The sequence below is a fragment of the Kluyveromyces lactis genome (assembly GCF_000002515.2).
Source record: "Kluyveromyces lactis strain NRRL Y-1140 chromosome C complete sequence".
In the NCBI taxonomy this organism is placed as follows: Eukaryota; Fungi; Ascomycota; class Saccharomycetes; order Saccharomycetales; family Saccharomycetaceae; genus Kluyveromyces; species Kluyveromyces lactis.
In genome coordinates, this window is record NC_006039.1 from 1,297,166 (window position 1) to 1,322,348 (window position 25,183).

General features: G+C 38.6%; 15 protein-coding genes across 15 annotated transcripts; 9 read left to right on the top strand and 6 right to left on the bottom strand.

Moving 5' to 3' along the window:
- Positions 1-176: 176 nt before the first annotated feature.
- TFB3 (TFIIH/NER complex subunit TFB3) lies at positions 177-1,133 on the top strand (the record flags this gene model as incomplete). The annotated part of the gene is made up of 1 exon (XM_452866.1): positions 177-1,133. The coding sequence occupies one exon, from the start codon at positions 177-179 to the stop codon at positions 1,131-1,133; it is 957 nt and encodes a 318-aa protein (XP_452866.1).
- Positions 1,134-1,324: 191 nt separating this feature from the next.
- On the bottom strand, positions 1,325-1,798 carry CGI121 (Cgi121p; the record flags this gene model as incomplete). The annotated part of the gene is made up of 1 exon (XM_452867.1): positions 1,325-1,798. The coding sequence occupies one exon, from the start codon at positions 1,796-1,798 to the stop codon at positions 1,325-1,327; it is 474 nt and encodes a 157-aa protein (XP_452867.1).
- Positions 1,799-2,046: 248 nt separating this feature from the next.
- LFT1 (Lft1p) lies at positions 2,047-3,111 on the top strand (the record flags this gene model as incomplete). Its single annotated transcript, XM_452868.1, has 1 exon — positions 2,047-3,111. The coding sequence occupies one exon, from the start codon at positions 2,047-2,049 to the stop codon at positions 3,109-3,111; it is 1,065 nt and encodes a 354-aa protein (XP_452868.1).
- Positions 3,112-3,154: 43 nt separating this feature from the next.
- On the bottom strand, positions 3,155-3,415 carry KLLA0_C14916g (uncharacterized protein; the record flags this gene model as incomplete). The annotated part of the gene is made up of 1 exon (XM_002999314.1): positions 3,155-3,415. The coding sequence occupies one exon, from the start codon at positions 3,413-3,415 to the stop codon at positions 3,155-3,157; it is 261 nt and encodes an 86-aa protein (XP_002999360.1).
- Positions 3,416-4,031: 616 nt separating this feature from the next.
- Positions 4,032-4,475, top strand: MRPL28 (mitochondrial 54S ribosomal protein mL40; the record flags this gene model as incomplete). The annotated part of the gene is made up of 1 exon (XM_452869.1): positions 4,032-4,475. One exon carries the CDS (start codon positions 4,032-4,034, stop codon positions 4,473-4,475), a length of 444 nt encoding a protein of 147 aa, XP_452869.1.
- A 446-nt stretch (positions 4,476-4,921) lies between these two features.
- On the bottom strand, positions 4,922-6,730 carry KLLA0_C14949g (MFS transporter; the record flags this gene model as incomplete). The annotated part of the gene is made up of 1 exon (XM_452870.1): positions 4,922-6,730. One exon carries the CDS (start codon positions 6,728-6,730, stop codon positions 4,922-4,924), a length of 1,809 nt encoding a protein of 602 aa, XP_452870.1.
- A 1,205-nt stretch (positions 6,731-7,935) lies between these two features.
- Positions 7,936-9,273, top strand: IVY1 (Ivy1p; the record flags this gene model as incomplete). Its single annotated transcript, XM_452871.1, has 1 exon — positions 7,936-9,273. The coding sequence occupies one exon, from the start codon at positions 7,936-7,938 to the stop codon at positions 9,271-9,273; it is 1,338 nt and encodes a 445-aa protein (XP_452871.1).
- A 111-nt stretch (positions 9,274-9,384) lies between these two features.
- On the bottom strand, positions 9,385-10,344 carry KLLA0_C14993g (DODA-type extradiol aromatic ring-opening family dioxygenase; the record flags this gene model as incomplete). The annotated part of the gene is made up of 1 exon (XM_452872.1): positions 9,385-10,344. One exon carries the CDS (start codon positions 10,342-10,344, stop codon positions 9,385-9,387), a length of 960 nt encoding a protein of 319 aa, XP_452872.1.
- Positions 10,345-10,887: 543 nt separating this feature from the next.
- COX20 (Cox20p) lies at positions 10,888-11,445 on the bottom strand (the record flags this gene model as incomplete). Its single annotated transcript, XM_452873.1, has 1 exon — positions 10,888-11,445. The coding sequence occupies one exon, from the start codon at positions 11,443-11,445 to the stop codon at positions 10,888-10,890; it is 558 nt and encodes a 185-aa protein (XP_452873.1).
- A 685-nt stretch (positions 11,446-12,130) lies between these two features.
- ACK1 (Ack1p) lies at positions 12,131-13,645 on the top strand (the record flags this gene model as incomplete). The annotated part of the gene is made up of 1 exon (XM_452874.1): positions 12,131-13,645. The coding sequence occupies one exon, from the start codon at positions 12,131-12,133 to the stop codon at positions 13,643-13,645; it is 1,515 nt and encodes a 504-aa protein (XP_452874.1).
- Positions 13,646-14,384: 739 nt separating this feature from the next.
- HEM1 (5-aminolevulinate synthase) lies at positions 14,385-16,097 on the top strand (the record flags this gene model as incomplete). The annotated part of the gene is made up of 1 exon (XM_452875.1): positions 14,385-16,097. The coding sequence occupies one exon, from the start codon at positions 14,385-14,387 to the stop codon at positions 16,095-16,097; it is 1,713 nt and encodes a 570-aa protein (XP_452875.1).
- A 1,041-nt stretch (positions 16,098-17,138) lies between these two features.
- RTN1 (Rtn1p) lies at positions 17,139-17,996 on the bottom strand (the record flags this gene model as incomplete). Its single annotated transcript, XM_452876.1, has 1 exon — positions 17,139-17,996. One exon carries the CDS (start codon positions 17,994-17,996, stop codon positions 17,139-17,141), a length of 858 nt encoding a protein of 285 aa, XP_452876.1.
- A 1,073-nt stretch (positions 17,997-19,069) lies between these two features.
- On the top strand, positions 19,070-21,151 carry LYS4 (homoaconitate hydratase LYS4; the record flags this gene model as incomplete). The annotated part of the gene is made up of 1 exon (XM_452878.1): positions 19,070-21,151. One exon carries the CDS (start codon positions 19,070-19,072, stop codon positions 21,149-21,151), a length of 2,082 nt encoding a protein of 693 aa, XP_452878.1.
- Positions 21,152-22,060: 909 nt separating this feature from the next.
- HEM3 (hydroxymethylbilane synthase) lies at positions 22,061-23,044 on the top strand (the record flags this gene model as incomplete). Its single annotated transcript, XM_452879.1, has 1 exon — positions 22,061-23,044. The coding sequence occupies one exon, from the start codon at positions 22,061-22,063 to the stop codon at positions 23,042-23,044; it is 984 nt and encodes a 327-aa protein (XP_452879.1).
- A 484-nt stretch (positions 23,045-23,528) lies between these two features.
- On the top strand, positions 23,529-25,178 carry PRP42 (mRNA splicing protein PRP42; the record flags this gene model as incomplete). The annotated part of the gene is made up of 1 exon (XM_452880.1): positions 23,529-25,178. One exon carries the CDS (start codon positions 23,529-23,531, stop codon positions 25,176-25,178), a length of 1,650 nt encoding a protein of 549 aa, XP_452880.1.
- Positions 25,179-25,183: the final 5 nt, after the last annotated feature.

Below are 25,183 nucleotides of genomic sequence, written 5' to 3' on the forward strand. Positions count from 1 at the left end.
ATTTTGTGATTTTAGCTGTCTCTGTCATACAATATCATTCAATATCGGTGGTATAAAACAAGAAACCTTTATTTGAAAAGTTGATGATAAATAATGAACAAATTGTAAGGACAATGAATAAGAAATAGATATCAAACTAAATCATCTGGGACTACGAATCAACGTGAATCGTCATCATGGATGAAGATGAGAAGAAGGACATGTGTCCTATCTGTAAAACAGACAGGTATCTATCGCCTGATATGAAGTTTTTGATCAATCCAGAATGCTATCATAAAATTTGTGAATCATGCGTGGATCGTATATTCAGTTTGGGTCCTGCTCAGTGTCCATACGAAGGGTGCGATAAAATTTTGAGAAGAAATAAGTTCAAGACCCAAATCTTTGATGATGTAGGTGTCGAGAAGGAAGTTGATATAAGAAAACGTGTTTTCAATGTGTTTAACAAGACGCTGGAAGATTTCGATAACAACCAAGACGATTATGATAAATACCTAGAAGAAGTGGAAGATATTATATACAACTTAGACCATGGTATTGATATGGAGAAGACCGAGGAGAGGTTACGAACCTACGAAGAATTAAACAAACAGCTAATCATGGCAAATTTAGAGCGGAGCAAACAAGATGTCGCTAACTTCGAACAGAGACAGAAGTTTGAAAAGGAAATGAAGTTAAAGAAAAGACTACTAGAGAAACAGATAGAAGAAGAAGAGAGGGCTAATAGGGAGTGGGCAAAGAGAGAAATTGTCAACCAGCTCACAGTGAATGAAGATGCTGAGGAAGTTATTGAAAATGTGAAAAAGACTGTCAAGCTAAAGAAATCCTCTGCCAGAAGGAAGCTCGAAGAATTAAATAAAGTGTTAAGAAACAATCCTTACATGACAATGACAAATGGTAGAATGAAGAAGAAAGATACTGTACCGTTCACACCATTCAATGGGGACAGGGATTTACACAAAAGATACGAATTGGTTGAAAACGAGTATAATGATTCTTTCATCAGAGACTTACAAAAGAAGAAGGAATATATAGCCTCAGGATTCAGGGCGGACTTCATTTATGATAGAATGTTAACAGAGGCATTCATGGGTCTTGGTTGTATCATTAGCGAAGAATTACAATCCTCTTAGTTGTATCGCGTTGACGGCAAGTGTTGATAACTCTTCGTTTGATACATCTCCTACTTTATTCAATTTGTAATTCTACCGAAAAAAAAAACACATAGTACAATGGTAAAGAGCTCGGTAGCTCTTTATCCTCATCATAATCATATAGCATTTAGGTTAGTAATCTATTCATTATTAAGAGTCTTCTCATTTGTTCATAACTTATCACAAGGAATACATACCGTTTTGATAATTTCTTTATCGGCAGATGTAGAAAACTCATCATCCGAGACTGGAACTAGGTCCCCATCAACGGAAGCATTGCCATCATAGGGTTCTTCATTACTGTCTTCAATGATTTTGATCACAATTATATCAGTTGTTCCTTCCTTTATACCAAATCTGTTCAATGCATCGCCAATGTTCGAACTAGGAGATAGTGATAAAATGCATTCAGAATGGATAGTTCTTGTCCGCATTCTATTGTACTCTGTTTCCAAAATAGCCTTATAGATGGCACTCGACAATTGTTCAACGGATATCACAGTTTTGGAGTCGATGTATGCAAAAGGTAATTCAGCCAATTTGGATCGTAGCTCAGAAGAATTGGTAACATTGTTATACTTCTGAACATGAATAGTATACTCCTGAAACTGAGGAATCTTGTACTTCAAAACTATTCCAGCCATTTGTCTTGTGATGAGCTCTTGGAACTTCTTGGATGCAAGTCGCCTACTATCGGTCCTTCTTTTAACTTCACTTTCTGATTATCTGTACTGTTACTGACTTACTATTTAAATCTTTCAAATCAATCCGAGTAGTTTCTAGCGTAGAAAGATTGATAGAAAACCATGAGTACACAAACTTTACAAAAGGTTCAGAACAAGAAAACACAATAAGTGATCACTTTGCTATATCAACGGTATATGTACTGTCAATGGAGCTTCCAGACGAGGAAAACGTTTGGGATAGTGTTTTTGAGGAAAGGCAGTTGAGCGAAGTAGTACGGGATCAAGGACCAAATGATCTCGAACGACCAGCAGCGCATAAAGAACCAATTGCTACCGAACAACCACTGGGGAATAAGCTTGAGAATCAGAAAGATGATGATGATGACGAATATATTAGAAAAGTTCGTACAGCTGTAGAACAATTCGAAAAGGCAGGCTTCTTCGAGGATTTAGACGATACTAAAAAGGGTTCAAAAACAAAAGCCATGGTATATAAGCTAGCAGACGAGGTGATAGCCCGACATAAAGACAAACTCTTACGCATAAGAGACCCAAATTATGATAAGTGGTCTGAACCATTAAAAACCCCCATGATAGATAAATATCATGAAATCAAAGAAGAATGGAGACGTGAGGAAACGAACCACGGTTCCAGTAGTTTAAACAACAGTTCAATGACTACACAGAATGTTACATTTGCATGGAGTTCAAATGCTCATCGACCGGAGCTGACCGCACCAAAGAAGCCTTTGGAACCGCATTCCAATAAGAAATCAACAAATGAAATACTACGGAGTAAAGCAATGAAAAGCGCTCATGAATTAAGAAGTAAGCAAATTCTGCTCAATAAACTGCGGGATAAAAATGATAGAAACAATCTGCCTTCACAGGATGGTGATGATGTCAAGCCGAAATTTAAAATGGATCCCTTGGAACCATTTGTCGCCAAAGCTTTACCGAGAGAGAAGAAGAAGCGACCAAAGGAGAAAAGGAAGAGCAAATTTTGGTTTTGGGGATCCCTTACCCATCATACTGACGAAGGAAACCACAGAGACAAAGCTAGGTCGCCAGAGCTTGAAGATTATAAAATTGGTGTTGTATCACCGAATTCGCGGTCCCCCACGTTATCGATTCCTTTCTCTGATCCCGATAACACTCAGACTATTACCAATAACGCAGTATCGGACAACATTAACCATCACCTGTCGCTAATAGACCTCGACGATGACGAGGAACACTTAAAGTGTTCAACGCCACCGTTAATACTGTGATACGTACTTTTTTTAGGCCTAATATATTTATTTCTCATCCTATTTAAATATCATCTACATTAGCACTGTAACTATATACCTTTTTTTGAGCCGGCGTTATTATAACTTGTTCTCTGCGTACCGGGGTAGCCACGATTGCCTCTGGTATGTGGTTGGTGCTCATATGACCCACTTGATTGCAATTTTCTGCTTGCTCCTCTCGTAGTGCCTTGTCTTCCTTAAGAACATCTGTATACGTTGGAGGATCCTCTGGCAAGGAACTTTTCTTCTCATCAGGATATTGCTTCTGATCGTCTTGAGACATCTTTCCGTAAGTTTGAGTTTAACTGTTTACGACTCCGAATGTTGGTCCAAGGGAAATCTCAACTCTTCGAACAGCGTCGGTTCTGATTGCCATTAAAATATATTGTCGTTTCTATACATTATAAATGGTTCAAACAGGGTCCTTGATGTGCAGATTTCCCTTTAAAACCTTACAAATGGCGTAATGCTATATCATCATATATCAGATGTAAAGATGAAAAGAAGGAAAATATGATATCTAAGGTATTCCAGGCTTTGTTAGATTCAATTTTTCATTATGTGAGGTGGCATAGCAGGTAATCAAGACAAGTCGGAAGTTAATCACCTACCAGCTAGTCGAAGGGCAGCTACTCCCTGTGTACTTGAACCTTTTTAGGTCACGTGCAAAAGAGTTTAGCAGTCAAAATAATCAACAGTTCCGGGTAACAGACATTTGTTTGTTCAACATCAGTAACTTTGAAAAATTTTGAAGATTCGATGAGGTTTCAGTGAGTTTATTGTTAGCTTTGACAATAAATTGAATGACGATTAAATACGGGTTGATTTTCTGCGATAAGTTCGTGTGATAGCATACAGCTTCTCAGCCAACCGAAAGGATCATTAATACTCCATCCACTATGCTAGCGAGTGCAGCATCTCGTAAGAATGCCTTGAAGGTAGTGCAACCCTCTTTGAACTTTGTTCGTGGGAAAAGAACTAAATCGAAAGGTGGATTAAATCCTCAAGCGCAAAGAATCATTACACAACTCTCTGTTATGTCTGCTAGCAGGAAACAGCCAAAACTTTTAAAACTTTCCCGTGAAGATTTGATCAAACATGATATGATTCAAGCTTGTTGGGCGCAATATCAAAGGGAACTGAGGGAAAAGAGAACAAATCTCTTGAAACTACAGTACGAGAATATAGAAGAAGCTATGAACTTATTAGAACAGGTAGATCCCGAACTATATGAAATGGCTAACGCTGAAGAATCAGGTAAGAGGGTCCCATTGGAACTAAGGGTACCTACTCAATACCCACCGAACAATGTGTGGTATTATGATTACAAGAAAAAGGATTGAATAGTTCGTTTCCAGGCATAATGCATTAAAGGTAGAGCACGAATCATATTTCACATTATCTCTTCTAGGACACTTTTTTATCGGTACACCAAACGTGGGTTGCTCGAGAAACAACTTGTGTGATCTACAGGCAAGACCAAGTGCCACGCAATAAAATATAATGGAGATGTTGCATTATATATTGTAATGAAAGAGTTAGATAGAAGAAATGTAAACAAACCATGTAAATAAGCAATTCTACGAAATGATTATCGGCAGAATGAAGCTCTTAAGCTTTTCAAAGGGGACTTTAACCGTATTCCAAAGTGACAGTGTACTTCAGAAAAAAACATGGCTTCTGTGTATACATCGGTTCGAATATGAATAATGGTCTTGTTTACAAATAGCATTATTCATTTGACTTAGATGATTTTAGCTTGAATGGGTACATGGTTAGCAAAATGGCATCACCATACATATTTTCTCCAGAATGATTTGCCTGCGGTGTTTTCAACGTTTGGAAGTAGCAGCCACGACAAAATCATTAGTTGAAACAACCCAAGAACAATAGGGAAGAGAACCCATGTACCTGTGCGATCAGAAATAAGCCCAACTACTAATGGAACTACAGCACCACCGGAAGAACCCATTGAAGTCATGATCAATAACGACTGTGATAATATTTTCCTTGGTAGAATCTTGGGATGCGACACTAGAGCAATCATTAAGGGATAGATTGGGCCTATAAACAATCCAGATATTGTTGTACAAACCGCAGAAACATAGAAGTTTGGTATTAACCACGCCAAAAGCAACAATACTGAAATGTTTAACGTTAGTAGGAAAATGGAACGACGACCACCTAATTTCTTGTATAATAATGTGGTCAAGCAGAATCTCCCTAGAGTTAATCCACCCCAATAACCAGATGCTATATAACCTGTGCTGTTTGCATTACCATGACGTTCCTCTAAAAGGAAGGTAACCATCCAGCCACCAAGTGAAACTTCCCCACCTTGATAAAAGAACACGAAAGCGCACAGTAACCAAGTTCTATAATCTCTGATAGATTCCAAGAATTCCGAAGTTTTCTTGTAACTGCCACCTTTCTGATTTTGAAGCTGTAATTGTTCCATTTCCATCCTATGCAAGTCAGCTTTCTCATATTCAGCCAAGTCCTTAGAAGTATTCTTGTAAGACCAAAAGATGTTGAAGAAATTGAAGATAGATAACCCTAGTAAGATAAAGTAGTATTGATTCCATTTATATCCCACGTTAAGCATAGACTGAGCAAGCAAGGGTGCAATCAGGGCACCAACGCCATAAAATCCATGCATTAAAGCCAAACATGTACTAGCGTTCGTGAAACTGGCCAAAAATACGTTGAATTGAGTTAATCCAAGAGCTAAACCCATACCGTTGAAGTAAAATGCAACACAAATTACTGGAAACACGGTACCCGAAGAGATCAAAGCATACGCCACGATTTGGAAAGCCACTCCAAGCGAATTTAAGAAAGTTTTTGGAACAACTTTAACTATTAATGGCGTGGATAAAGCGATGACAACGTATCCAACAGCACAACTCATCCAGATCATAGATACAATAGAGTAAGATATGTCATAAAATTCCTCCATTTTGGGAAGCAATGCACCTGGGGCAGCATCTGACATTCCTGAAGTAAAAGTCCAAATACAACAAGCAATAATTCTAAATTTATTCATTGGAGGATCCTTCCAATTTAACCTTGACGCATCGTACAACCGTTGGTACTCTTCAGCAGCAGCCTCATCATTGTAACGTTGCTCACGAGCTTTGACTTCAAGGACTTCTTCGTCAAAACCATTAGGAGTGAAAACCAATTCATGTTCTTCAACAGAAACTTTAGAGTTAGGATCGGCTGTTATCTGGGTCTTACGCTTAGAAAATGCATCATCGAAATACCCGATGGGTTCTGCACCAGCAGAGCTACTGCCTGCATTGTCATTACTACTACTTCCATACCCGTTGGTGTATTGGGTCTTCTCACCGTTCATTCGGTCATCTGGAGTGCGTTGTTCTAATGGAACAGAGCCCAACGGAGCTCTGGAAATTTCATATCCTGGAGTATTAGGTTCAGATCCCGGGATAGTACTCAGTTTCCAATCTGTACCTGTCGTAGACACAGTTTCAGGTTTTCTGATCTTATTCTGATTTGTGATATTATTATCATCTATCTCAAGTCTGAATCCTTCTGAAGAACTTGGCCGTCTCTTAATACCGTTGTTATCACTCATTAGATAAATAGAAATTGGCCAAAAGAGACGAAATGACAGGAACGTTGCCCAGTCTCTTATCACAGGTGAAATTTGGGGAAATTAATAAAACAGTGCCTTCTTAACCTAAAAGCTAGCGAACGTGTGGTCGTTGATTTTAGTCTACAATTATAGGTAGTGTATATTTTTCTATAACCCCTTATTCTCTAATCACACACACGGAGCCTAATAAATAACAGGGCAAATATTTCAAATGCAAACCTCAATATAACTGCGGAAAAGAACTATATTACGTTGAGAGTTATTTCTACTACAACTAAGCTGCTCTGTATTCGGTGTAACACGTTGAAAGAGGGAGTAGTCATACCAGATTTGACCTCCGAGAATAAACCATAAAGTTCCCACCAACCTAAATAATCGAACCCTTTTTATATGCAGTTTTTTTCCCAAAATTATCCACTGCTTTACCAATTTTGTCAAATTTCCGATTGTTTCTGAGATTACATGGAAGAACGGATCAACTTCTCGCTTTAAAACCGCAACAAACACATGCCAATTTTCTTAGCCCCATCAGTCCAGTCAGCACAAGTAACTCTGTAAACCCCACAATAGCTAAAGATCTCGCACAACTAAAGTACTACATACAACCACCATTTTCATTTACATTTGTCAGTCATCAATTGCTTGCCTTTTACCCCAGATTCCGCAACATTAATGCACCGGCCGCTTTCTTTTTTCCGTTGTCCTCCCTATATTTCTGGGGTTTCCTGGAACAGCCGTAGGCCGTATTTTATGCAAGGCGATAGTAAGACGCACAAAATTTGCTTCCAGATGCAGGTTTTACATCATCCACAAAAAACAGCCTCTGTTCAAATCCCGACTGAGCTAATTTCCCCTTTTTCATTCAATATGGTTTTGTTGATCACGTGATTGGTGTATTACCCATTTACTCTCGGGGCAGAAAAAAAGAAGTCTTTGTCGTAAGAATTGAATATGAAAGTTAAAATGAAGAACAGAACAATGAATAAAATAGTGGTTACATATGTAGAAGTCTTTCCTCACGTGTATACTTTTTACTTCATTTGTTCTTGATATCGATTAAGCAAAGATACACTTCACTCGAACATAAGTGAGATTTCTTGGGCTGGCCCATTCTTTTTCCTAAATTTGCTAAACCAATTATTGTTTGTTTCCCTGGTAATTCTGCGAACTCTTGTCTTTGAATAATGGAAGTGTCGCCAGAGAGGTATGCTCCACACCTCTCTGAGTTTTATTCAATGATGAATGGAAAATCTAATAACAATTCAAACGATAGCACTAAAGACAAAACCAATACTGGCTCTCTTTCTCCATCGCCAGCGTCGCCCGAAACTGGAAACATGAGAAGACCGTCCTCCATCAGGTCTGGTCTAAGTACCTGTAGTATTACTGATCTTCGAGCATTGGTTAGTAAGGAAGATATTAAGAAAACTGAGAGCGGTGTAAAAAGTTTAGCGGATAAAATTTCAAAGTATTCTCAGAAGTTGAACGAGTTAGCTCAGTTCTCAACAGATATAGCGTTTGAATTGGAAGATATGGCACGCTTAAAAGGGTGCAGTGACCTTACAGCAGACAAATTTGTCAATGCTAGTGGTTTGTTCCATCTTGTGTCAAACCATGATAGAATCATCTCCAATTGTTGCGAGGAAGTGGTGACGAAAGGTTTGAATGCGAAAGTTGAAGTGTTAGAGACCGATTTCAAGAAGGAAGAAGTAGAATTCAAGAAACTGTTCAAGGAACAAAGTATTAAATTGAAGTTGCAAGAAAGGTATAATATGAATTTAGCGAAAAGGAAAATACGTAATTTGATTTCGTATCGTGATAACTTGTCCCTATTACAACAGCAGTTGGATCAATTGGAAATGCTTAAACACGATTATTATCAAAAGTCATACGAAATGGTAGAATCAACTTGTCAGGCAGTTCTCAGAGATATAGCTACATTGGCAAGAGCACAGATTGAGATAAGTGAAAATATTGCAAGAAAAGGTTGGTCCGGTGGAGGATTAGATAACTTGATAATAGACGCTGATGATCCTTTCAATACCGGTAATGAAGAAGAAAACGATGACAACGAACTTTCCCAACTATCTGGCGCATCTTCGCCAGGTTATTCACGGTCGAGTACTCTCACTCCTAAGAAAAATAGTTCACACTCATCTGATGCGTCTCTACTAAACGGATCTAGGCGATTGCAATCACCAGCGAAAGTGATGGTAACGACAGATGAAAATAAAGATAAAGATGATAACTCCGCTCATGAACATAACAACAGCAACTCCCCTAGTTTCCACTCCGAAAATCAGACAGAATCTGGGACTGATAACTCTGAAGATGCAGAAAATGACGACGGGGATGATAATTTCGATAACTCATTTTCTTTACCATTAACTAGTGCTTCGAATAACAAAGAAGTAAATAACTCGGATTCTAAGGATATTGTACTAGGGACTGATGATGTTATGAAATCTACCAGTGAACTGAATATTGACGATCAATCAAGTATTATTTCTCCCAGTTTGTGATTGAGGTATCCAAAAATGTAAAGCGGATCATGATTGATGAATGTTTTTGACATAATTGGGAATAAATATATGTAATTTTGTAACACTATAAAATGATAAAAAAAAACAGAGTCATAACAGATCACCAAATTGGTATATGCCCCATCCAAGGCTCCCTTGGCATTTGTTGTACAATTCTTTAACATTTAAATCGTCTTCTGTAGGTTCCGCAGCGCCAAGTGCTACAATTATAGGCACGAAATGATCCAAAGTTGGATGAGCTTTAAACAATAGCTCCTTACTCTTACCATCAGTAAAAAACGCCTTGAATTTATCCAGTTTATTATGCTGCTTCGTTAATAGGATATCGTTGAGAACTGACGTAAATTCTTCACTGTAATGTTTGCTACCAGCAGATCCCATATCACGTAAATTATGGACACTCATTCCACTTGTTAAAACTATACCACCCTTAGAACGATATTCTGAAAGAATTTGACCCAATTTGTATTGACTATCAAAATCGAGATCGTTACGGGTCAATGAAACTTGCACCAATGGAATATTATGTTGCACTAGCTCATCATTAGGAAATGCCACTTTCAATGGGACCCACACCCCATGATCAATGCCACGTTCCGTCAATTTGGCCCTTAAACCTGTTTCTGAATGATTGATAGTATTGACTATCTCCTTAGCAAGTGACAAATCATTCTCTGAGCGGAAGGTTTCGTGGTACATGTACTCAGGGAATCCGTAGAAATCATAAATCAACTCGTTTTGTAAACCTTGTTGTAAACTTTTCGGGACAGCAACTTCAATTAGATTGTCAGCTTTGGATTGCCAATGAGCACTCACGTATACAATAAATTTGGGTTTGATATCCTGAATAATTGTTTGGCCAACATTTGCGACAGTTTGGAAAGCGCCAAAATCTCCCCCAAAGATGTCCTTATCCTTTTCGGAATACATGAACGTCGGACCACCATGGGAAAGGAAAAATACGGGAGTTGCGGCTCCAACAGTGCTTGGTGATAATGACATTGCTACAGGTTTTATACTTTGTCTGAATATATTATTGAACCAACTCATAAAAGGAATATTCAAGATTCTGATTCTTGATATCTTTCTTTCATTACAAACGTATCATCTAATTAATGCATTCATTCAATACAACAGTGAAATTAAGATAGCGCATTGATTGTAATTGATGAGACTGTTAGTGATATGCACACATTTATATATGTTAAAATATATACCAGCCGATATTTCAACACTGATCTTTCGATTATTAATTTTTAAAAATTACCTTAGTCCAAAATAGCTCTCGTTAGTCATTTTATTAAGGCCTTACTAAATTTTTCACCACTTGATTTGTCAATACGAAGACAATCTGCGGTCAGAACGAGTCAGCTCTTTAGCGGTAAATTGGAATGTCTGCAGGGGTATGTGCAGTGGTGTATGCAGTGGTATTATAAACGGTATATGTCATTAAATGATGTCCTGTACTATTGTGCCAGGAATCAAGAATTATTCATTCTCACTCTACATGCCTAAAATATTGCCTACGACGTCTTATGTTGGGTAAAAAAGATACGAGGTCACGTGGTGGTAAGTCAATATCATGTCTTGCACCTACCAAAATTTGTACCAAGGTTTACTGTTTCTAGAGCCCTCTTCCCATTCCTTCTTGACTGTATCTATATTCTTAACCTGTTTCAGCATTGGTTTCTCCTTTGCTGCAACAGTCTGTTTGGCCATTGCTGCCACTTGGAAGCTTCGTCTACGACGCATGCGACATTGCTCCCATCCTACAATGGATCCAAGTATGAAACCTCCTACACCCCAATTTGCCGCACGAGCAGGATTCTTATGGTACAAGAACATCACTGATCCGACAACAAACATCGATGTAAACCCTCCGATCCCTGCGTCTCTGAAACATGGAATTGACAGTACCTTTTCGACACTGAAATCTTTCACGTCTATCGTATTCCATGCCTCTTTCAAAGACGCACGTTCCTGCTCTCGAGCAGCCATACTACTGGACTCATTATTGAATTTGGGTTTTGTATCCTCAAATAGAAACTTCTGTCCTTTAGCATAATTCGTTAATTGCTGTTCCTCTGATATACTCCTTTCCACCTCGGTACTTGCTTCTTGCGTTTTACTCTTAGAAAATGGCCACACCATGTTTGCGCTCTGAATATTAAAATATCAATTCAACGGGAGTTTATATTACTTGACAGCTACCTAGGTTAGCTTAATGAAGATCTCAATTGCTGCTTACTTGTCAACGCTTTTAGCATCATCTCATCTTATAATCTTAGTTTGTCAATCAGTTTTCCTACAGACACAACTTTTTCCAAACCGAAAAATAATTGAAAAATATGGAATATTTGGGAAGCGTCAGTATTTAATCATAAAATCAGAAGGTACTTGGAAATTCTTGACCTAAGTGACTTTTTAAACAGTGAAACTATAGCAAGTCTCTGGAAATGCATTCCTAGTTTGTCTTGAACATATTAAACTGACACAATATGTACATTTATTTATCCGTTCTATATTTAAAAGTCGCTTTCTGCGATTCATATGTACTGTCGCAGTAGAAATGAAAAAAAGGCGACAGAATCCGATACTCTGAAAATCAGTAAAATAATGGTAAATTGAATTAATCTGAAACGATGAGTTGCAACAAAAATACAGTGGCCGTTAAGCATTTCAACTAGGCTTCTGGAAACACTGCCCTCTGGTATCAGCTTGAGTCTGTGGGTAAGTGAGTTGCTCTGCAAGTAGTATTGGATTCGAAAGCGTTTGCACGGAAGAAATTCGTAGAAAGGATAGGACATTGGTAAATCGTTCTCTTGAGAGAAATAGAATGGATAACAACCGACAAAGAAACGCGTATGGCAACTACATAAACATGTACCCGCCAGGTCACGAGCCAAGTAAGAATACACCATATCCGGTTGATGATCTGCCCCAGAATCATGTTGCAGATACGAATATTCCATACCAAATGTATGAGAAAGATACAAGACAAAGCTCCCAGTCAACGGTAACGACGCCAGTATCACGACAACCACCACCGGCGCAGCAAGTCAGCATACCCAAAGTGGATAACCCGCCTAGCAGTGCTAAGAGTGAACGGGATCTTTCAAATTACTCTTCCGAGGCTGTCGCGTTTTATGAAGCATATGACAGAACCGTCAAGGACGCAAACAAGTTTACGAAGGATATCCAGTTGAAATGGTGCGAGACACTGTTGCAATATGCGTTCAAGCCCACTTTCTTAATCAGATACAATATCAATGCTGAAAAGTTGAAACGGGATTTAACTGAGACCGAAATGCTACAGAATAAAAGGACCATTTTAGAGCATGCGTTACGCGTGTTAACGAAACTAACTCAGTTAAACTATTCACCAGCGATCTACCTATTAGGGACACTTTATTCCCACCACCCTTACGTAGATATTCCAAGGCCCATGGATATCGTGTCTAAGAATGATGCAAAAGCTCTAGACTACTATCGCAGAGCAGCCGATATGGGTCATAAGGATGCCATGTATCGGACCAGTGTCAGCTACGAGTACGGACGTGGAGTAGATTACACAACTGTGAGTGAATACGAAGCTTTAAAGATTTCACAGAAGTACTATGAAATGGCAGCTTTGACCAATGGACATTCTGTATCCATGTACAAGCTCGGGATGTTCTATTTGAAAGGACTGAGAACGAAATCTGGTGAAATCGTTATCAAAAGAGACCCTGTACAAGCTTTATACTGGTTTAGAATGGCTACCAAGGAGATCGAAATCCCACGAGACGATAAGGCTCATGTAGAACTGGAATCAGTATCGCCACAAGCGATGGTTGAGTTGGGTAAGATTTACGGATTTGAAGAGTTAGACGAATCCGTTAGACAAGAGCTTCTGAGAAACGGAATCACTCAAGATAAGGAAAAATCGATCAAATACTATTATAGATGCGCCCATGACTTCGATTATTCTCAAGCCCAATACAAATTGGGTCATTTTTATGAATTTGGGGAGATGGGACTACCTGTAATACCCAAGAAGTCCATTGCATGGTACGCAAAGAGTTCCATGAACAAGACCAAACCAAACCCGTTAGCCATGGTAGCACTTAGTGGCTGGTACCTTACCGGTGCTGAGGGGATATTGAAACCGAACGACGTAGAGGCCTTCAAGTGGGTGTCACGTGCTTCGAAATTATCTGACGGGAAATTACCAAGAGCAGAGTATGCATTAGCATTTTACTTGGAGAAAGGCCTTGGATGTCAGCCAAACATACAAGAGGCCAAGGTACACCACGAAACTGCTGCTCGTCTTGGCCATCCGAAAGCCATCGAGGCCTTGAGGAAAATGTGACCTTGCGGTTTTATTTTTACTGTCCTGCGTAGCTAGCTTCATTGTAATGATATGTAATAATAAGATTTGGTTAGAGTAGTTAGTTATTGGTATTCTCTAGAAGTTAAATTTCTGGCGGTGGTTGGTGTCGCGAAGCGACACCAACATAGCTTAAACTCGGACTTGCTCCCGCTAAGCGAACCATGCTCATCCAGGCCAATCCCCAGCTTCAACTGCCAGGTCCAGGGCCAGGGCCAGCATTACTGCCACAGCTCTTCGCTTCGCTCACATCATCCTCTACTCTTATTGGCTGAAAACCTCCAAAAAGAAAAGCTCCTAAGTCCAGCATTTCTTTTTTTCCCTTTTCCCTTCCCTGTCTTCCTACAATATCTTCTGCGGAACTGGCAATGTCGGAATCATTTCAAAGGTAAAATCCTCTCATATTGCCTGAAAATGAAAATGACTGAGGAAAAAATGACTGAAAACTCAAAAAAAGATATAATATGATATGTTTTCATAATTATATAATAAGAGATGAGCTTCAGGTTTAACTTAAGATACACCTTTGGTTTTGGTTCAGTGCTTCTCTAATCTAGAGTAAAATATTCTTTGATACACCAGGTTTCACTTTCGTCACTGAAGAGAAAAATTTAAAAAGATTCTACCTGTTAGAAGTGGCTATATCTTTGCGAGTGAGAAAGCTTCTTTTATTGGTTTCCCTTGCACACACTTAACCGTCTTCATTTTGGATTGAAAAAACATGGAATCTGTTATTCGTTCTTCTGCCAAGATCTGTCCATTTATGCACTCTGCCACTGGATCAATGCAGAGTGTCAAGGCTTTGAAGAATGCGAACTTACCAGCTATCGCTCAACAATGTCCATTTATGGGTAAGGCTATGGAACAACGTAGGGGTTATGCTTCTAGTGCTTCTGGAGCCTCTGCTGCCGCTGCCGCTACTGCTACTGCAAGCACAAGCGCTTCTAATTCTAATTCATCCGTTGAAGCTTCTGCTTCTGCAGATGTAGTCGATCATGCCACTAAGGAAGCGTCTTTTGATTACCAAGGTTTGTTCGATTCTGATTTGGCTAAGAAGAGAATGGATAAGTCTTACAGGTTCTTCAACAATATCAACCGTTTGGCTAAGGAGTTCCCAATGGCTCATAGAAAGCTAGAAGATGACAAGGTTACTGTTTGGTGTTCTAATGATTATTTGGCCTTATCTAAGAACCAAGAGGTCATTGAAGTGATGAAAAAGACATTGGATAAGTACGGTGCTGGTGCTGGTGGTACCAGAAATATTGCTGGTCATAATAAACACGCGTTGCAATTGGAAGCTGAATTGGCTACTTTACACAAGAAGGAAGGTGCCTTGGTTTTCTCCTCTTGTTTTGTTGCCAACGACGCTGTCATCTCATTGTTAGGTCAAAAGATCAAGGACTTGGTCATTTTCTCTGACGAATTAAACCACGCTTCTATGATTGTGGGTATCAAACATGCTTCGACCAAGAAGCACATTTTCAAGCATAACAACTTGGACCAATTGGAAGAGCTGTTGGCTATGTATCCAAAATCTACTCCAAAATTGATTGCATTCGAATCCGTTTACTCCATGTCTGGTTCCGTTGCTGATATTGATAAGATCTGTGATTTGGCTGAAAAGTACGGCGCTTTGACTTTCTTAGATGAAGTTCACGCTGTTGGTTTGTATGGTCCACATGGTGCAGGTGTCGCTGAACATTGCAACTTTGATGCTCACCGCAAGGCTGGTATTGCTTCTCCTGAATTCCGCACCGTTATGGATCGTGTTGATATGATCACTGGTACCTTGGGTAAATCTTTCGGTACTGTTGGTGGTTACGTTGCTGGTTCTTTGCAGCTAATTGACTGGGTGAGATCTTATGCTCCTGGTTTCATCTTCACCACTACTTTACCACCTGCTGTCATGGCAGGTGCTGCTGAGGCTATCAGATACCAACGTTCTCATTTGGACTTGAGACAAGACCAACAAAGACATACAACCTATGTTAAAGACGGTTTAGCTGATTTGGGTATTCCAGTGATGCCAAACCCATCTCATATTGTTCCAGTTTTGGTTGGTAACCCTCACTTGGCCAAACAAGCATCTGATATCTTGATGGACAAGCATCGTATTTACGTCCAAGCCATCAACTTCCCAACTGTCGCTAGAGGTACCGAAAGGTTGAGAATTACCCCAACTCCGGGCCACACTAACGATCTATCTGACATCTTAATGGATGCTTTGGAAGATGTCTGGTCCACTCTACAATTACCAAGGGTACGTGACTGGGAAGCCCAAGGCGGTTTGTTGGGTGTTGGTGATCCAAACCACGTTCCCCAACCAAACTTATGGACGAAGGATCAACTGACTTTGACCAATAATGATTTGCATCCAAATGTTAAACAGCCAATCATCGAACAATTAGAAGTCTCTTCTGGTATTAGATACTAGTCGAACTTGCTTAGACGACACATACTTTGAACCGTCTATTCGGAGGTACAATTTTGATCTTTTTACAACCCCCACCCCCACCCCCTCCCCCCTTTGGAGAAAGAATACTGATACTATTATATTATTATTCCTATTTTTTTTCATGATTATGAACAATCATGACTATTATATTCTAATTGTTTACTTTCTTTCTAAGAGGCTTAACAGAAACGAAAGATCGCCATCTACAAGGAATCAATAAAAGAAAAAAATATGAAAAAAAAGTTGTCACATTTAATGATTTATTCTACAAAATATTCATAAGGTACTCTGTTCAACTCTGCTATTGCTTATTTCCCACTCGAAAGTAACCATCCTTACTCCCATTGTAAAAAAGTGTTTGATGATTTTTTGTTATCATGTTTATAGACGAAAAAACAAACGAATATCACCAAAAGAATTAATTGAAGGCAATGCTGTTTGTATCTTCAAAGAAGTCTACACTGTTATACTTATTTATTATTACCAAGCATCTCGAACATTTAATTTCTTACCCCGTTCCGATACCGCTTTTATCTCACTATTTATTAGTTGTTAATCTACTGTAAATAACTCTTAATTTCAAACACATTCATTCTCCAAAACTTTTTCACTCAAGATGTATTTAATCCAAGGCATGATCCAAATGCCATTCTTAAAGTAGAGAATAATATATATCTAGGTATGTCTGTTTATTTGTGAGTTTGTTATCAATTCTAGAAACTAAGACTCTTTCAACTTAAAATATCAAATGACTTATTTCAAGTCACACAAAGACCATATAAAAATCAAGTGAGAGGAGGAAAAGCAACCATTCGTGCAATGGGTGAAGCTAGCTAAATCCTGATTCAATTTCTTTCCAGTATAGCAATACAAACACTCCAGTGCACATTAGGACAAGATACAGTGAGTAGTGCTTGTGGGAGAGAAAAAAAAAGGAATTAGAATGTAAATTTTCTTTATAAGTGAGGGAATATACTGTTATTGACTTGGCTATTGCGTGAACGAATCACCCGTAACTTCTTATAAAGCTGGAAGAGCTTTGTTGTTTTCAATTTCTTGCTTCAGGTCATCGACAGAAAGGTCATCAACCTTATCTTGAACATCTTGGACAGATTGCTTCAAATCAGTCTTTGGCACAGATGGGAAAGAGGCACCGGAAGTAGTAGCAGTAGATTGCTCATTGGATTCTAAAGGAACATCAGCAGCCAATTTAGCAGTTGTGGATTCTGGAGTAACTCTTGATTGAGGGATCTTAGACTTGACAAATCCACTGACAGGACCCAACTTTTCATCCAATTGCTTTACGTATGGAGTAGCCTTTTCTTGGACCAATTTTTGGTATTCCGAAGACTTGGTCTTCGCAACAGACACACCTTGTTCGACAGCAGCATCAATTTCCTTTTGGTAGGTCTTGTACAAGATTGGTACAGAGAAAGTGGCTAGAGTAGAAACAAGAGCAATGGTCCAAAGGGACAAGAAAGAAATCAACTTGTGAGCGATGTAAACGACACCAGCTGCTTTGAAAGAGCATTCTGGAGAAGAAGCAAACACCAACTTTCTGAACTTCGCCTGATACACAGGTAATTGCTTTAACGCTTCGTCAATGTATGGCTTGATGGTACCAGCAATATCTGGACATTCCTTAATACCATACGTTGTAACTAAACCTTTATTCAAAATCAATTTGCTTAAAAATTCGACAGAAGCAGTGGCAAACAAAACGGTATACAACAGCTTCAAAAACAAGGAAATCAAATTGACTTTCTTGATAACCAACAACGCAACTAAAGCACCACCAAGGACTTTACCGGTTTCAACTGGATTCTTCCAGTATAGAATATCGCATTGACTCTTCTCTGAGACCTTGACACCAGACATCCTTCTTTATTTGATTCTTTTTCGTAATGAACCTTTCGATAATAGTATCACCAATGAGTTCTTACAGATATAACAAAATATCACACTAAAATGAAGCGTAAATTATCTTATCTGTTAATATATCAATCAAGAGAATGATAACGGTGGAACTCTTTTCTTGATCCTTTAATAAATTTGAAATTTTAGCCTTTTTTTTTTTTTTTGCCAATTTTTCAAATTTCTGTTTTCGTTTTTCGATTTGGAATTCCTCAATGGCCCAGTTTATAGGGAACAATCAGACAATGAAATACATTATGTAACAATTTCTCTACGGTTAATATCCAAGAGAGAGATTTGGTAAGCTGGCTGATCTGCAGATGATCGCCTGAAGATTGCAAATTACATAAATCATGTACCAGATACCTATACCCATTCAATGGCAAAGCACTGTCTAAGGAAGAAGGCTATCGCGATTAGTAAGTATGGTGTCACTCTCATATTTTAGCGATTAAATCCGCAAAAAAGTAGGTTTGCTTGCTAGTAGATTGTGGCCTTACCTTATATCCCTTAAAAAAAAAGGCCAGGTACCGAGGGCAGGGTAAGCCAAATCATTTCTCTTACATTTTCCTCAACTTATGGTCAAATCATGGTTCGAACTGGGAAACTTTCTCACATCAGGTTCCTAATTTTCTCGTTATTACTTTTTTTTTATTTTGTTTTTTGCCCAGGGCTTTCGACTCGGGCTTACTGGACTATTTTCCACCGGAATTTCGCCTTAGTCAGTTTTCCAGTTTATGTTCCGAAGGAAAAATTGAACTTTCTTCAATCAGGAACTTTGAAAAATTTCAATGATTCATTCAATGCTTACTATGCAAGATTTTGTTTGGCTCTTTCTTCGAGCTCATCGACATACGATGCTTTGACTAGTTCTATTATATATAAATATCAGATAGGTTTTACAGGTTGGATATTGTCTGGTGGGTGACAGTACTGTGGTTAATCTTTTTGAGAGGAAGGATCAAGAACAGACATTAGCCTGTAACACACATATACCCGTTATCACACTCAGCTAGTGGTGAAAAGAAAGAAACAGAATGTTTAGAGTTCAACGATTACGAATGTTTAGCACGTCCCGTGCTTTGTATGCTGGACAGAACATGACTGAAAAGATTGTTCAGAGACATGCTGTTGGTTTACCCGAGGGGAAGACAGTTGTGTCTGGTGATTACGTTTCCATCAAACCTGCTCATTGTATGTCACATGACAATTCATGGCCTGTAGCGTTGAAGTTCATGGGTCTTGGTGCGTCCACTATTAAGAACCCAAGACAAGTGGTTAATACTTTGGATCATGATGTTCAGAATAAGAGTGAGAAGAATTTGACCAAATATAAGAACATTGAGAACTTTGCCAAGAAGCATGGGATCGATTTTTACCCCGCAGGTCGTGGTATTGGTCATCAGATCATGATCGAAGAAGGTTATGCGTTTCCGTTAACTATGACTGTGGCATCTGATTCTCATTCCAATACATACGGTGGTATTGGTGCGCTTGGTACTCCGATCGTGCGTACCGATGCAGCAGCCATTTGGGCCACTGGTCAAACTTGGTGGCAGATTCCTCCGGTGGCTCAAGTGGAGTTGAAGGGAGAGTTACCAGCTGGGATTTCCGGTAAAGATATCATTGTGGCTTTATGTGGTGTTTTCAACCAGGATCAAGTATTGAATCATGCCATCGAATTCACTGGTGACTCTTTAGATAAGATTCCTATCGATTATAGATTAACAATTGCCAATATGACCACCGAATGGGGTGCTCTTTCCGGGTTATTCCCAGTCGATAATGTGCTTCTTGATTTCTATCGCAACAGATTGACCAAGGTTGGAAACAACCATCCAAGAATTAACGAAGCCAGAATCAATGAGCTACAGGCTAAATCTGATTCTTTACAGGCAGACCCTGATGCTAAGTACGCTAAGAAATTGATTATCGATTTATCCACTTTGACACATTACGTCAGTGGACCAAATTCTGTGAAAATCAGTTCCACCGTGGATGATCTTTCCAAACAGGATATTAAAGTCAACAAAGCTTATCTAGTTTCTTGTACCAACTCCAGATTAAGTGATTTGGAAAGTGCAGCAAATGTGGTTTGTCCAAGTGGTGACATCAACCAAGTTCACAAAGTGGCAGAAGGTGTGGAGTTCTACATTGCGGCCGCCTCTTCTGAAGTGGAAGCCGAAGCAAGAGCTACTGGTGCTTGGCAAAAGCTATTAAATGCCGGATGTTTGCCTCTTCCTGCAGGTTGTGGACCATGTATCGGTCTCGGAACTGGTTTGTTAGAAGAGGGCCAAGTCGGTATTTCTGCCACTAATAGAAATTTCAAGGGTAGAATGGGTTCTAAGGATGCATTAGCATATCTAGCGTCACCATCTGTGGTTGCTGCCTCCGCTATCTTGGGTAAGATTGGTTCCCCAGCCGAAGTTTTAGGTACAAAGGATCCAAATTTCACAGGTGTCGTGGCTACGGTAGAAGATGCCCCAGCTACTTCAGCTGACGGCAAGGATGTTGCTGATGAAAGTGGTGCTTCTGGTAGCGTAGAAATTCTAGAAGGTTTCCCAAGTGAAATTTCTGGTGAGTTGGTGCTCTGTGATGCTGACAACATCAACACTGATGGTATCTACCCAGGTAAGTACACATATCAAGATGATGTTCCAAAGGAAACTATGGCCAAGGTTTGTATGGAAAATTACGATCCTGATTTCCAAACCAAGGCAAACCCTGGAGATATTTTGATCTCTGGTTTCAACTTTGGTACAGGTTCTTCTCGTGAACAAGCAGCTACTGCTATCCTTGCTAAAGGGATTAAATTGGTTGTGTCTGGTTCTTTCGGTAACATTTTTTTCAGAAACTCAATCAATAATGCATTACTTACCCTGGAGATTCCAGCCTTGATCAATATGCTAAGAGACAGATATAAAGATGCACCAAAGGAATTGACTCGTAGAACAGGATGGTTCTTGAAGTGGGACGTGTCACAAGCTAAAGTTTACGTGACCGAAGGTTCAGTAAACGGTCCAATTGTTCTTGAACAAAAAGTCGGAGAACTAGGTAAGAACTTGCAAGAGATCATTGTTAAAGGTGGTTTAGAATCATGGGTCAAATCACAATTATAATGTGTGTTCATTTTTCTTAGCATATTCGAACCCTAGCTCTATTACTCCATTCCGGACTATCCTGGACTACAATTATTTAAGCAACGTCATTATTTCTTCATACACTTGTACATTTACATTATTTATTCAATCATAATCAACATAATTAAAAACACTAAAATGGCCCTTGATATATCTTGGCCTATGCTCACTAAATATAGTTCAGCTAGCTGCCCTCATTGAGTGCTTACTTGATAACTTAGACAAATATCATCAATTGCTCTTTAGATCCATCGGTCATTATTCTCGACCAATAAACACTCCTTCCAGTTTTCGGCCGCTTAGTGATCAATCCTTGCACCACATAATGACTTTCAACCTCATCTTTCAAGATGAAAATTTTAAACAAAACCAGATATCAACACATAAAAGCGCTTTTATTTGAAGACGTTGATGATACACAGAGGGATAGCCCTTGACAAATCTGATATATTTTCATTGATAGTGGACGCTATACCTTTGCATTGGAAATTGCTGCTAATATTGGTGGACCCGTGAAATTCAACTGGTTGGTGTTGAATAGCATTTCGGATAGTTGTAATAAGATTTAAAAAAAGAAAGGTTGTTTATCCTTTGTCTTTACATTAGGATATTAAAGTTAAACTCTTTAATTAACAACCTCAGTCAGAATCCACCGTTCTTGTAAATATAAAGGGATTCTATTGATTTCGTGTCTGATTGCTAGTCATTGAAGTGTTTTTAACTCTTATAAAGTTCCTGTTCGGATTAAAATACCTGTATTATAGACAGTTTGGTCTCCATCTCTATTCAATCATTTAACAAAAGGGACTCAGCTTTAAAAGTGAAAGATAACATCGTACATTCATTAAAGTGTTGTACTGGGTTTTAGTTATATATTAAGCTATCATAATGGAATCTAAAGAAACTGTTCGTATTGGTGGCAGACGTTCGAAGTTGGCTGTTGTTCAGTCTGAGCAAGTCAAAGTCATGATTGAGTCGAAATTTTCCCATATCGAATGTCCACTTCTATCTGTACACACTCTTGGCGACCAAGTTCAGTCTAAGCCCTTGTATTCTTTTGGTGGGAAGGCTGTGTGGACGAAAGAACTAGAAGATTTATTGTACAAAGATGATGAATCTCGTATCGATCTGATTGTTCATTCATTGAAAGATATGCCAACTCTTCTACCTGATGGATTCGAATTAGGCGGTATCACGAAACGTGTAGATCCTACAGATGCTCTAGTCATGCCAATTGGTTCTCCGTACAGTAGCTTGTCAGAGTTGCCTGACGGCTCGGTGGTCGGAACTTCATCAGTAAGAAGATCTGCTCAATTAAAGAGAAAATTTCCAAACCTGAAATTCGAAAGTATCAGAGGTAATATTCAAACCAGGCTGGCGAAATTAGATGATCCAGAGACTCCTTACAAATGTATCGTTTTGGCCAGTGCCGGCCTAATGAGAAGTGGACTTGATTCTAGAATTACCCAGCGTTTTAATGCTGACACAATGTGCTACGCAGTCGGTCAAGGTGCGCTTGGTATTGAAATCAGAAAAGATGACGAGAAGATGAAAAAAATTCTAAAAGAAATTTGTGATCCTTCGACGACTATCTGCTGTCTAGCCGAGCGTTCTTTACTCAGAACTCTAGAAGGTGGTTGCTCAGTTCCAATTGGTGTTGTATCCAACTACGACGAAAGTACAAAAGTGTTAACCTTAAAAGGTATTGTTATCAACGTCGAAGGTACTGAATGGGTAGAAATCGAACATAAGGTCACCATTTCTAACGAAAGGGAAGATAGTATAAATTGTGGTAAAGAACTTGCTGCTAAACTAACCCAAAATGGTGCCAAAGAGATCTTAGACTCTATCAATCTTGACAAAATCACTTAATGACGAACATTCCTTCTAAAACACGAGAGTGGAAGAAAATTGAATGGGCATGAACTCTCGGCATTCAATATAAACACCCTTTTCCCTTGCCTTATAATTCACTTATTAATGTCTTCTCTTGTTTCCGTTTACGCTTTTAATTTTATCCTGATGTATGAATTTGCATATTTACTTATTCAAATAATGTTTAATCATAGAAAAAACATGCACTTAATTAAGACCCTTTTTGCATAAAACAAACCTATATATATACTGCGATGAAGCAATGAATTGGAATGAGTTCCGAACAAAGATCTCTTTGCCATGTCAGTTGTAGGTCTGTTCAATTATTTCTTTGTTTATAGATGCAAAATAGAAAAATGACCATTATCAAGAACATGAAATATATACACGTAGTTTAACTCATGAGCCAACATAACAAAGTAGAGCACGCAGCTAAACGCACTGAAATCATCGTTGCTCTGCCAGTACTGTGAAAAAGGAAATGGAAGATGATCTTAATCTATTAGGTGATCAAAAGCTATCTGAATTCAGTCTCTTAATATGCAAATATCCAAAAAGTTTGCACCATTGGGAGAATCTTTTGAATCATTTATTGCTGAAGGCATCACCTATCTCAAAATCTATTAATAAAGACCTTCTTCAGCTAGTACGATCGACATATGAATCATTACTCTACCAGTTCCCCTTTTTGGAGAATTATCATGTCGAATACGGACTATTGGAGTATAAACTAGGGAATTTTGGTAAGTTTCACGCTATATTCGAGAATGCTCTTCAGTATTTCAACAATAGGTCATTGTTAATATGGGTAGAATACTTGAAGATCTGCAATAAAATTATGCCCAGTGATAAGCAACTTTTCCAAAAATATGCCTTTGCGGAATCCTACATTGGATTGCATTTCTTCGGTGCTGAATTTTGGCACATGTATCTTAACGAAATAAAACTGCGATGCAAGACACCGCAACATTACATTCGAACGTTAAGAAAAGTGATAGAAATACCGTTATATGAATATTCCAGTTTTTATGATTTGTGGCTACAAACCATTGAAGATGTTAAAGATCTTTCACAATTAAGGTTCTATGCGGAAGATAAAGAGCTATGGAAAAAGTTGAAGATAGACACACAATTGAATGGTCGCAGAGGCCCACATTTGCAAGTCGCCAAGAAAGCTTTGAAGAAAGTTTCTAAAGAGTTATTCCTTGTCGTACAGTATGAAGTTATGGAGATATATGAATTGTTTGAAAGTAAGATCACCAAAAGATACTACATGTCTGCGGAAGAACTTATTCCACACCAGGAAATCATCGTCTGGACGAAATATTTCGAATATATCAGGGAAAAGAAAATTTCAGACCTAATCAAGCTTCAGTTTCAGCGATCTGTGCTCCCTTTAGCTCATTATGACCATATATGGTTGCAGTACGCCAACTATTTAATTGATGATTTGAACGATTTCATTGGTGCCAAAAACGTGATGTTACAGGCTTTATCCTACGTTCACAAGCGTTCCAGGATTGTCACAATGTTATCCTCGGTTCTCATTAGATTAGGGCAGATTTCAGAACTCCATCAATTATATGATGATATTTCACTCGCATTCTCAAATGATCTAACTACTTCCGATGATTTCGAAATATTCATTGACTACATACAATTCAACTTGTTCTTGAGTTCTGCCAATTCAAAAAGTCGCTTCAGTGGTTTAACAAACAACATCGAATTCTCCGACAATTTACTGGATGTATTGATGAAAAAGGCAAGTAAAGAAGATGATCATAACAGACAATACATTTTATTGAACATGGTAAATGAAATGTACGAGCGTTTTCCGCGTGCTTTAGTTGAAACTAAAGTTTATCAACACATAATCAATAGCAAATGGAAATCGTTCCTGGAAAATCCAAAGTTCTGGTACCTTTATTGTTCTCTAGTATGGTACGATAATAATATCACCTATTTAAAGAGGCGGAAGCATATTATAAATGATATCATTCCATCTGCTGCAAAGTATGGTAAGGCTGTTTTGTCTGAAGTAGAATTGTTTATTTCAAACTACTTGCCAGATGATATGGAACTCTTTACTGAAGCCTACACAAATCAGGGACAGATGAAAGTTCCTATTTAATTAGT